The sequence below is a fragment of the Lates calcarifer genome, linkage group LG13 (assembly GCF_001640805.2).
Source record: "Lates calcarifer isolate ASB-BC8 linkage group LG13, TLL_Latcal_v3, whole genome shotgun sequence".
Lineage (NCBI taxonomy): Eukaryota > Metazoa > Chordata > Actinopteri > Centropomidae > Lates > Lates calcarifer.
The window spans coordinates 10,276,237-10,288,911 of record NC_066845.1 but is presented as its reverse complement, the minus strand read 5'-3'; the positions used below and the strand labels follow the sequence as shown (position 1 = coordinate 10,288,911).

At 44.1% G+C, this 12,675-nt stretch overlaps 1 protein-coding gene across 3 annotated transcripts in view; it reads left to right on the top strand.

Moving 5' to 3' along the window:
• The window catches only part of emid1 (EMI domain containing 1), a 52,519-nt gene that overhangs the window by 3,759 nt on the left and 36,085 nt on the right, over positions 1-12,675 (top strand). For all 3 annotated transcript variants that reach the window (XM_018668689.2, XM_018668688.2, XM_018668690.2), the window contains exons 2-3: positions 3,632-3,745; positions 3,967-4,070. In XM_018668689.2, the coding sequence (XP_018524205.1) occupies positions 3,632-3,745; positions 3,967-4,070 (218 nt within the window). The remainder of the gene's footprint in view (positions 1-3,631; positions 3,746-3,966; positions 4,071-12,675) is intronic.

Below are 12,675 nucleotides of genomic sequence, written 5' to 3'. Positions count from 1 at the left end.
AAATAATTCTTCCAATGCAAACGGAACATAACCCTTGTCCATTTTGTTTCTCATTTTATTACAGTTTGTTTTACATGTTTCTCTTACAGGCTGCTCTGGTTGTTTCTGTTTTTCCTAGAAGCTGCAGATTGTTACTCCAGGAATGTCGTATCCCTCTCTCTTCATCAATTTCACTGTGATTGTACTCCCTCTTTGTCTTTTGTTGTTGCTCCACATTTATCTTACGCCTCTTCTATACCCCGTGGGACCAACACTGCTTCATAATTGTCTTTCCTTCCACTTCCCTGTTCCCATGGGAAGCTCCCTTGTGTGACCCTTATGGTAAAATGACCTATGTCTCCTCTCCTGCTCTCGTTTCCATTGCTCCTCTCCTCTCCTCTCTTCCCCTCTCCTCTCCTCCTCTCCTTTCCTTTCCTCTCCTCTCCTCCTCTCCTCTCCTCTCTTCCCCTCTCCTCTCCTCCTCTCCTTTCCTCTCCTCTCCTCTCCTCCCCTCCTCTCCTGGCTGTTTGCCACATCTGTCTTTTGTCCTTTGTCCTCCCCAAGTATTTTTCCCACAGACAGAAATCTAGACAAATTCCTCCAGATTTCTATCCATGCTGCATCTCAAACATATCTTTGACTCTTGGTCCCTCCTCATCCTCCTCCCACAGTACACAAATGGATGGGCGGATGGAAATGGAGCTACTGAGATGTTTTTCACCAGAGTCTCACCAACGTTTTGCCCTCATCAGCCCTCTTCGTCAGTTCACACGGCTTAAACTCCCAGCTTCCTCCTCCCCACGCAGTCTGCTGCACCAACTCAGTAGCGTGCGATCATGAAAGATGCAGGCTGCACGGCGCACGAGGCGAAATGAGGGCACGCTCGGTTACTAGAATACAGCATATAAGCCTTTTGACAAGTTCATGAGCTCTCTGTCAGCATTTGCATTCATTTACTGCTCAGCACGTTTTTGTTTCCCTCCAGCGTTTTACTGTCTTGGCGTCTGCGGCGTTGAGGAACAGATGGGCCAAAGCTGTGATTTTTTCCGTCCCTTTAAAATTGTGGATTTGTTTCTTAACTGTTGGCTGTGGCCATGTGTGACTGTGTGAGAGATGGTTGATGATTTATTTAGCTTGGGCCCGGCATTCAGAGTGTGCCATGTGTGCTTAGAGACCCGATACTCACTGAGGGCCTGCATGGTGCTTTTTGCCAGCGAAACAGCACGGTGCTGGTGGGTTTCACACTTCATAACACAAGGGCGCCTCCAGTAAGGAGAAGGTGTTGACTATGAAACATTTTACAGTGAAAGACTGAATGCACCATGCACCTGTGTCTCTTCATGAATAAAGCCTGACAAAATTCAATGGACTATTGTATGGTAATGTGAGGAAGGTTATTGTTGTAGTGTTGTAAGTAAGACAGATTTGTATTCTTTAGTCTTATAAGGTCCAGTGGAGATAATGATACCTAGTTAATACAGTTATCTTTAGACATCATCATATCTCTATCCTTAGAGGAGAAAGTGTTGTTCTTTCTGCCTTGTAATTCTGTGTAATTTGTGAATCAGTTATGTAGGTAATTCAGATATTGGTTGTTAAGCCATTTGGGAAAACGTAAACTCTGCTATGCCAACTGCTGTTATTATTTCATTCACTGAAGCAGCAGCGGTTTTCATTTCCCCCTTTGGTAATTGCATAAGTGAAATGCAAAGAGAGGGAGACAGGGAGGGGGGTAGACCGTAAAACTCAACCCCACTTCCCTCCTCGTACCCCCTGGTGACAGTCTTAGCTGTTCCCAGGTGAAACCTCCTCTCAGCCCTGGGAAAACTCAGATGTTTATCTGTTGGGTCTGGAGAATAAGTGGAGGGGAGGAGTTGGGGTTCGTACCCCTCCCTCCCCATACCGCCAGCTCTACCTGACCACAGTTCCCTCAATGCCTGAAATTTTCCACTGATGATTAGAGCAATTTTTTTCTGGACAAGGGAAAGCAATCATAGGGTAATCATATAGATCAGTGTTCATTTTTGTAGCCTTATGCCTGATGGATGTATACGTAAAGGGTGGGCCTGTATTTAAATCGCATGTGTGGCAGATGAATTCCCAACTCGCTTTTCTTGACAAGTTCATGATTGATTCAAACTGTGTCTTACTTTTTGCATGGTTCCTTTTTACTTTTAAATCATTCCTGGAATATGTTGTCTTAGACTCAAGTATCTTTCATACGCAGCTTCTTCTGGCAGAGTAATGTTTTTATCTCAATGCACCAATAGCTGCAGTGGGAACACAGACTTTTCTCAAAGGTGCCCCCTGCTAGCTGGTTCAGGTCTGTGTGTGTGTGTGTGTGTGTGTGTGTGTCTGTCTGTGTGTCTGTGTGTGTGTGTGCGGCCACCACAACATGTGGGGATTGTTAATGGGAGCTGGTTCAGTCCGCATCCTCCGCCTTTGGCAGTTTCCTTTATTGTAAACTCCGTCTCTCTCACACACACATACAAACATATGGTCTCGCATATTGACAAACAGACTTTGGTGGGAGCACCCTCCCACTCTTGTGAACACATTGGCAGCAGAACACACAAAGTGTAGTTTTGTGCTACAAGCCACAAAGTGTCCTTTGTGGTTTCTGCATAGAGCCCCCTTTCTATACATCTATTGATTGTGTAAACACAGGCTATAGTAATTGTTCTCCTTGTTCCTCCTCCAGCTGTAGCCGTATGAAGGTAATCAGGGTATTTATACTCTTCACTGTCAATAAAGTAATAGTAACATATGGTAGCTCAAACAGCTTCAGTGTGTTTTCCATATATTAAAGCAGGGTAACCGGCCGTCACTTTTTCCCAGCGAGCTCTCACTCTCCTTAAATGAATCACCTTTTACATAATTTTAGTAACTTTTAGCTTAATGGTGACACAAATGTGCTGTCATTGGAACCTTTTCCTGAGCAAAAATCTTACATTTTGCTTCTAGGGACCCAAGAAATAACTTGTGGGTGAATGTAGGTGAGTACAGTTGACTCTGCCCTGCTGTAAGTGATCATATCCTCACTATCAGTTCTTAACCTCTGACCTCCACACAAGCAGGTCGGTTTCTTGAGAGCCTCAGTGAATCCTCATAATGTCTTGCGAAGGCCTCTCTGGAACAGGGAGTGGACTCGTGACCCAGCATTAACCCGTGCTGAGAAACTCTAATCTCCGTATGAGACCTCGTCTTCCTCTGTACTTCCTCCTGGGGGACTTTTACCTCCTCCGAGAGCCCAATTCAAACGGATGTGTATTGACAGAGGATAGACTGCAGTGTAAATACAGCCCACAGCCTCACAATGCACTCCCTCGAATCTCGTGGCTGATTAAAACCGTGTAAACACCATAAAGGAGTTTCAAAACAAAAGGGTGGGGGAAGGGAGGGAGGAATCAAAAACCTCTGCTGGAAGACGACAGCGTACTGAATGTGACTGCATGGCTGATTTACTTTTGTGAGCGTGCTATAGTGTGAGAGCACTTGTCTGAAGGTGTTTTTAAAATACACACAGTTCTTCCTTGAATTATTTACTTTGAAAATGAGCTTTTCTTGTGTGTATAAAAACAACAAATCCTGCTGTTGTTTTATTCTTTAACCTCGCATTTTTAACCTTCGCCCACTTTATTTCTCCCTTCAGGAACTGGTGTCCTCATACAGTCACTAAAACGGTGACATGCCAGGTGCAGAATGGGACGATTCTCCAGCGGGTCTACCAGACATGCCGCTGGCCACAGGGATGCACAGGAGGCAGGTGAGGAAAGCTAAGGGACCTTACCGCTGAGATGTGAACCCTTTAAAGAGAAGAACCCACTTTCAAACACTTTGTTCTGTCACTGCTGTTCATGCCACATCCAAGTCATATCATTTAGACCATATTTACAAGCAAGTGAGTCAGAAAAACCATTCACATCAGCCTCCGACAGTTGTGCACATGTGATGGCTTTAGAGATTGTGTGTGTGTGTGTTTTTCAGCTATAGAACCGTGGTCAGACCTTCCTATAAAGTGGTGTATCGCACAGTGACCTCTCTGGAGTGGAAATGCTGTCCAGGATTCAGTGGTGCTGCCTGTGAAGAAGGTGAGTCACGAAGGAGGGAGGGTTTTCATGGATTCACAGACTAATGCAGATGGTAGTTAGACAGCAGTGGATCAAAATGAACAAGAAGTCAGGGCTCTTGAAGGGAGCACAGCACTGCAATGTAGGACTAAGACATGGTTTGGAGAAACGAGCTCCCTCAACAAGTTTGGCTTTGGTTTTCTCTTTCTTTCACTCTGTCTCCTTTCCTTCACCTGCCTCTCTGTTTCCTCTTTTTATCAGTCTCTGTTTCCTCAAGCTTTTTTCATTTCCCAACATCTGCATCCCAACGCTCTGCATTGCCGTCTTATAGCCTGCGGGTGTGCCTTCCAATACACGTGTACAAGTAATACTTATAAACAGGAGTGATTTCCATTAGGCTTACATAAGGCTGCTTCTGTCTTCAAAATGAAGTTAAGAAATAAGATCCCCCCAGCCTCATCGGGGTGAGTCAGATACCTCCACTTTATTAATCAGTTTTAATGTGTTCATTTGAAGAGTCATTGTACTACGTAAGGGTTGATTCTTTTGTGTGGTTTTGAGTTTTATGGTCCAGCTGGAACCAAGTTCTCGTCCTCTTAAAGTGCCATGCAGCACTGCTGGTTTCATTTTGCGACTACAGTAGCTGCCCACCACACACAGGCACACACACACATATACTCACAGTGTATAATGACTTCCCCTGGCACTGGCCCCCGTGTCTCGGCAGTCTGGGGCGAAGGGTGGAGCGTCTGTTTATGCCAGGACCCAGGACTTGACTGGGTGTAACGTAAATTGTTGGGCTTCGTGGCACAAAGGACAATTAATATTTACAGTGGTTAAAGTGGTCAGTTTTTGTGGTGCTGAAAGCAGAGGCTGTTTTTCTCTTTCATGCTCCCACTCCCAGGTGACCCAAGAACAACTCTCAGCCCTCCCAGCGGCCTGCAGTCAGCCTCAGTTGGAGTACTTTCTCCAGTTTTCCTGCTAGTTTATGCATGGCACTCATCAAAACTGCCTGAATGTCTTGTTTGTTTTAGAACGTCCCCACTCTCAAAGTCAAGAAACACGTTCAAAGTCAGACAAACCCCCAGACTTTACTTAACAAAAGCAGAGGAACGCACAGTCAAACAGGGAGGAAATTATCCAATTAAGTTGTTGCTGGAGGAGATTCCCCTCCGGTTGTCATGGCAGTAGGGGGCTGTCGAGCCAACGGGGATGCTGGGATTAGCCACTTATCTGAGCGTCGTTCCGGGTGGCTCAGATCACAGGCGGCGCTGAGTGGAAGTGACAGGTCCCATTCACAGGGCCTTTACTCTCCGGCACCATGGATGCTATCCAGGGCCACCGGTGCTTTGTTCTGCTCCTGCCGCGTGAGCAGAACCTCTTGCCAGCGCAGAACCTGATACCCTGCTGCTGCTGTCTGCCTCATTCGCAGCTTTAAGGAGAAATAAAAGCACACCGGGCAAAGCTGGAGACCGGATTGTGCTTAAAGCTGTTGCTATAGTGTTGCCAAGTGAAGTTAAAGCTGCATTCGTAGTTCAGTGGGTGCAGGTTTCAAATCCGGGATCTTAATACCTGTGTGTGGCTCCATCTGCAAATCTCTACACATTTCTTTGTGGATTTCCAGACGGCTGTGAGCCCTTGTTTGACCTTCAGAAAGGCTGAATTAAAAAGGCTCAGTAAGTGAAGCAGCTCTGTTATATAAATGGACAAACAACTACTGCATTTTTTTTTTAAATCTACTGTCTAGATCTGACATTAAAAACATATTGCTTTTGATCTCATAAATCTCATAAATAACTAATACCGGATGCATATATCTTTAAAGACCTCTTCTGGAGACCAGTGTTGGTCATATACCTTTGCTCCCACCATCCCTTTTCTGCTAGTCTGCTTTTCACAGACTGTGGAAAATGTGTATGATCCACTCATTTACTCACACCGCCCTGCTTTGACTTCCACCGTTCTCTCACCAGGCCACCTCTAAAAGCCCCTGGCCATGTCTGACTCTCAAGGCCACTCTCTGCTTTACAGCATATATCCATACGCGTGAGCCAGGGCTCTGGGGATGCTTTGAGGTGCAAGAGAGGAGAGGAAGTGTGTTATAAACTGAGAGTATGGTCGCTGATATGACCACATTTTGAATGGAGATGAGAGAGTTGTTTTCTCTCGTGTTCCTCTCCGTTCTCACCCCCTCTGCCTGCCAGCCGATCAGTCAACATCTGTAAATCAACCGGTCCAAAGTTAAGATAACGTGTCTCTGTTTAAGTTTGGGCTTATGTGTTTCCAAAACCAAAGCAGCGGTGTGCAAGATATAAATTAGAGAACACTGTGGGAAGAGATCACGCCGTGCTGTCATATGGTCATATGCAGGCTTGCGAGGATTTTTTTTGGCCCTATCATGTTTGAACCAAGGGCTCTAAAAGCAAAACATTACATCACGCCCAGGCTGATAAACAAACTTACTCCATCTGAGTCCAAGCGGAGTAAGATAACACTGCATCAGACAGGCACCTTTCACATTCGCTCTCTTTTTCTTACATCCTGAACCCAACCTCAGGACTTGGCTGGAATTCCAGGCCAATGCTGTAATTACTGGGTCCTAATTGTTTTCTATGAGGTTTGGGAGATATTGTCTTACTCCTGAACCTGGAACACAATGGTCTTTATCTCTGATTGAGCCAGAGAAAAAAAAAAGCTAAGTATTTGCAGATGGAGGCACTTTCATAGCCTGCCAGAAACGGGGATTTAATGTATGCCTGGTTGGCTTTGGCATTCCAAGTAAGTAAATGCTTGTTTTCAGATGGGATATCCCAACTTATGCTACATCAAACACAAATATCAAAATTATACCTCATTTAGAGGCAATTTTGTGATACAAGAATATCAAATGTAACCCATAAAAGCAACATTATTATATTAGAACTCGCTCTCAAAGACATACAGGCTGCATCAGAGTCAACGTACAGAACAGCATTATTGGACTAAAATTTGGACTTTTGCCCTCTATCTGCTAATTATGATTGAGTCTTAAAAGTGTGAAGATGACACTAAGAGACAGCAGTTGACATCTTGGCCTTGATTTGATTTATGGAGGAAAGCACTTAAAAGAACTATGGCTGCAGCTTATCGCAGAAGGGGGGCCGCCGTGCAGCAAAACATATGGGGGAACGTAGACTTGAATTAGCATGGCTGTCAAAACTCTGCCGCGGGGGTCCCCATCAAGCCGTATCTCGCAGCCAAGCGGAGGCTGCGGTTTTTGGGTTGCAATTACGGGTATGGCTGGGAGGCAGAGGCGCGCTGTCTATAATAAGCTGCAGAAATGTAATCTGTGTTTTCACAGCTCAGCGCAGCTTATCACAGGCCTACACGCTAAACCCTGCGCTTTAAACATCAGTCAGCTGCAGCTTGCCATTAGCAAAAGGAAGAGTGGGAGTGTGCGTGGACGTCGGCATATGTGTCTGTCTGGCTGCCAGGATGAATGCGTGGGAGGGAGAGCGAGGTGTTGAGGATTTGTACAGTGAGGGATGCAGCTGTTCAGTGTGATTAGCTGCTTTAATGGCAGCAGGCTTTAGTGGCTGTGAGTGGAGGGACCCCCAGCCCGAGGTCAAAGGGGAGGGAGCTGAACAAGAGTAGGTGACCCTCAACTCCCACTCCTCTCAGACCACACAGAGAAGCGCTATCAGAGTCATTATGCTGACAACACATAGAGTCACCTTTGCATTCAGCCCTCCTCTCTTCTTTCAGTTGCATTCCTGGATTCCCCTGTGTTTGCATTAGCAGGTGTTAAATATGTTAGTCTCTCCTGCTCCAGTTCATTCACAAAAAAAAAAAAACCTGATTCAATGTCAGATTTAGCTGCATTCATGAGAGTATTTATGCATTCATGAGAAGAGCTGTATAAAGGCACATAAATCGCATACGTATGGGAACGCTGCAGCCAGTGTGCAGAAAAGGCCACAGCGGCAGCAGCAGCAACAGCAGCAGCTGATATTCATGGTTATGTAAATGGCAAGCGCAGCACAAGTGCTGAGCCCAAATTGGAAGCAGCTGAAGTTAAGGCGAACTGGGCTGAGGGCCCCAGATGAGATTAGACATGGGAGCGTCCAGCCCTTTCAGCCCATGCTGCTCCGCTCGGGGGAATTGTCATAACAGTCATTAATTAACAAACAACACCACTGAAAGCACTGACCAGCCAACCTAGAATTAACTAAAGCAAACAGTGGAGGGAAGTTTCTTTTTTTCTTCTTCTTCTCCTGCCTGCCTTTCTTTCCATACTGTCTTCTTATGTAAGTGTGTGCTGGTATGTGCATCAGGTTTTTGAAAGAATCCCCAAATTATACCTCATAGATGGACTCAGGTTTTTAAATTGGAATATATACTAATAATTATGTTAATATTATTATGACATTATTTTGAGAGGTTCCATGCAAACCACATACAGAGCACATACTGGACAGCAGAAACCTTGTAGGCTGTGGAATAAAAATGACAGTCAGAAGAATTATAATTATAACTCAGTCATGGTTTGGGTTTGTCCATAATATTAGAAGCACAGGCACAGTAATGGTAGAATATCATTTTCTAGCTCAGCCAGGTTCATTTAGACGTACAGGAGATATGATTATAAATCTTATTTATCATACTATCTATGTTATTTACGTGATATCCTGTCTGTACATTACAGCAAATATTAATTAATGCTTTACGCTCCATTTGTTGACCTGCATCTTCAGGTGTTTAGTCTGTCCTTAAATCTGAAATAAATGGCAGCGAACTTCAAGAAATACAGATGCACAGTTCTTTTGCTGAATCTTTTTTAAAGTTTCTTACATGCTTAGCCTTGAATCTGAGTTAAGTTTTATGTATCTGGCTCCTGGACTGGAAATGCCTCTTCTGCTTACTGATTTATTTATTATTTCCCAAGACTTCCCGTGGGACTGCATTGAAAACTATTTTTCCTGCAGTCAGAAAGAAATAAAGTGGGCCGAGTCAGCAGCGCAACTTTTAGGGATGAAAATAGACACACACGCGTGCGCGCACACACCCACACACCCACCCACGCCATGGCAGCTGGAGTATTCTTCTGTCCCCAATAAAGCAGAGGCATTTCCTTTCGCCGGGTAGTTTAAGTGGACTGGTGTGCTGACTGAGTGACCCACAAACAGACCGGCTCTTTACAGCCTGACAGATCACACTATCAGAGGCAGGGGAGAAGAAAGACGCAGTCCTCCTGGCCAAGATAAGGCCAAGTGAACTGGTAACGGCGCTTTTATCACGTAGAAAGATAAAGGAAAACCTTTACAATCCTGACCTTTTTAAATCCTCCTCACTAGTGGAGGTGTGGGCTCTTACATCCTCTCTCCCCTTTCTGATCCATTCAGCGACTGATGTCATTAAAGCTGCATTAACCCGTCTGCTCCATGCCCTTCAAGATATTGCCATCTCTCAGCTTGCAGGTATAGAGTGGCATGATGTAGGTGCTGCATAACACAGCACCACTGTCTTTAGGTAGGCTCTGAGACCGTAATGAAGTATATTTGGCGTTTTGACGTCAGTGCTGAGACAATGGCAGCATTGATGGAGCGGGTACGCTCCGAGGTCCTGTTGGTTCCATACAGCTGTGATGAGTTCAACGGACCCAACTGCTGCCTACAGCTCGATGGGCAGGCTGGTAATCTCTTCACAACGCCAGACTTAATGCAAATCTCCATCTCTCAGCTAATTTGAGAGATGACTCCACTTTGTTTCTGTCTTAACCTTCCTTCTCCCCCTTTATTTACCTTGATAAAACAGTGCAGTACTTTTTAACTTTTTAAAACTATTTTCTTGATTAATTGATTGATTGAATTCATTTGATGTAGGTACAGTCATGAAGGATTAAAATACAATATATCAATTAGTAATAATGGAAAATTGTGAAAATTGCTGAAGGTGATATATTCACATTGATTATTTTGTGCAACCAAACTTCCAAAAACCCAAAGATATTAAATTTAGTTTGATTTAAAACAAAGAAAAAAAGCAAATGTTCACACTGGAGAAGCTGGAACAAGCAAATATAGACAATGAGTTGATTATCAATTGGTTCTGATTGATTTTATCTCAGTTTGCTAATAATTTCAGCTCTACTTCTACCAAAAAATGTCACTCTTTATCCCTCTTTTCTTGTCAGTAAAAGCCAGTTACGTCTCCTTCTCACTGCTGTCTCATTCCCAGTTACATCCACACTCTGGACCACAAAAACATGAAAGTACAATGAAAACAGTTGCTTTTAGGTTTGATATTCTTCTCTTACACTGTATCAGTCTGTGGTTTGTGTACACTCCCAGTGGTCCTGATGATCTAGCTGCTCATTTGTCACTGTTATGAGTCCATAAACATATACAACACCACATAAGAGAAGCTCAAGTGTTGTGGCTCAGTGGGTGGGGATTTCATGAGGCCGACCTTCAAACCTCCTCCACTCCCATGTACACTAAACCACAAACAGACCACCACATCACAGAGATCTTGCTGTGGCGTGTTGTGGTGACATCATTTATGGCCTCTCGCATCACAGACCTCCCAACCCCCCCCTCCAGTTCAGTCTCAGTTTCCCAGCCAGTTAAACGCTGCACTCTTGGATAAGGTGTTGAATTTAAAAGCCGTTGCCCCTGTCTGACTTTTGAGCTTTAGTTTGTGCTGGTCTTTGCATATATTTCCATTTGCTCATGTGGTTGATAGGGTGCTCAGCGGGGATGAGGGGAGTGGTGCTGATGGTTGTGATTAGTTCTGGACTGAAGACGAGAGCAGAGAGGAGGTTTGGATGAACTGCACCAGCAGTCGGTCTAATTAGAGACATGCCTGGTTGGCTTTCAGAGCTCAAACCTGACAGAGGAGCAGGCATTCCCCTCAAGGAGCCAATCGCCTTGACCAGAAAGAAATGACCTCATTTGATTGGCTAGCATAGAGGATAATACAACTTGCCTCTGGAGATCAAATGCCTGATATATAAAGCTGAAACTATACACGGCTGGTAAAGTGGGACTTCGCAGTAAGCTGTATTCTCACAGTCACTACTATGGAAATGTTTTTGCAAGTGTTTTGTTTGTGTTTTGGCAGGACAATGTTGCCAGGTTCCATAAACAGAAAAAGTTATAATTCAGTGCAAAGTATCATACATTCAAATCCAGACTGCAGTGCGCTCCAACAATAGGCCAGTGTTTATCATGCAGGCTACAAGAAACACTATAAATTCTAGCATGTAAGCAAATTGGTTACAGGTAAACCATACCAATCAAATGTTGTGAAGCACGCCCCCAAAGAGTTTCTAGAAGGTTGTGAATTGTGACATTGGCTGTCTGACAAGATCTTAGCAGAAATGTGCTCAGATACTGTAATGAAATGCAAATCCAGGGTCAGTTTTCTGCAGTAAACTATTGACATAGTCAGTGTACAGTGAATAATTGGTCATTCAGTTATCGTGCTTCAACATCATGTAGATGTTAGTTTATCCTCAGTCAGGTCAAAACGTGTTTAAAACTTTCAGCTAACCCATACTGTAGAAAGTGAGATTTCCATGTCTTTTGTGATTGTAAAGTTGTAATGTCACAACTGCACAGTCACTGCCCTCAACTGGGCTCCCAGCACAGCGCATCCAGTAATCCACCACTGACAGCACCAAGCTGCAAGGCAGAAAAAAAAAATTTTTGAGGAAACACTGCACAATCAATGGATGCCTTCCTAAGGATAGTGATGTTAAAGTCCATTGGCTAAAGTTTATTTTTTTCTGTAATACCAAGGCATTTTAGTCTGGTCTTGTCTTTTTGGCTCATTTCCTCAGTGACCATCACAATTAGCATTTATCAGTAAGTTTCACCAAGCTACAGTTGGCTACAATCTCTTACCTGTTGTTGGCCTGGCTGTGCGTCACTCAGAAAACAGGCAGCCAATCAGAAGAGAGGCTCAGAGGCAGACACAAAACACTCCTGCCAGAGCTCCAGAGAGAGGCGTGAGAGAGGAGATTTAAAACTATCTTGAGATGGTTTTTGGTACTTAAATTCACAAATAAATCTTCTTGTGGATATCAAAATTTCAAATAAAACTGTGGAAAAGTGTAAAATATGGGAACCTTAAGCATTCATCATTATCCACATGGCTCTTACATCCTGAGCTCTCGTCTAATGTGGTTAATGTGGGTTAATGTCTCTCATAGTATTTCTTATTTTATATTTTAAATAAATTTTGTGAAGCATGTCAAATTGATTGTGTGTATAAGAATGTGCTATTTAAAATAAACCTGCTTTGCTACATATGTTGAACTTATGGCCATCTTCAGGGCTACAGTATTCCACAGAAAGCGTGTGTGTTTCATGTTTGCAGAATGATGTTTACCCCACACTAATAGAGCATGTAAGACATGCATCATTTAGGTAAGAGCTCGTAACTCCTTCTCTGTCCTGCATCGTCTGGGGTCACGTCTCATGGGGTCCTCTTAATGCCCACACACATTTTACGGGCCTTCACGCCCACTCAGGCGTGTTCATTCTGCGGCGCTCGACAGACCATTTCAACATGGCACAGCACTTCCTTCTACCGTCCTCCAGTTCACTGGGAGACACACATCTTCTTGAGATCATCGCGAGGG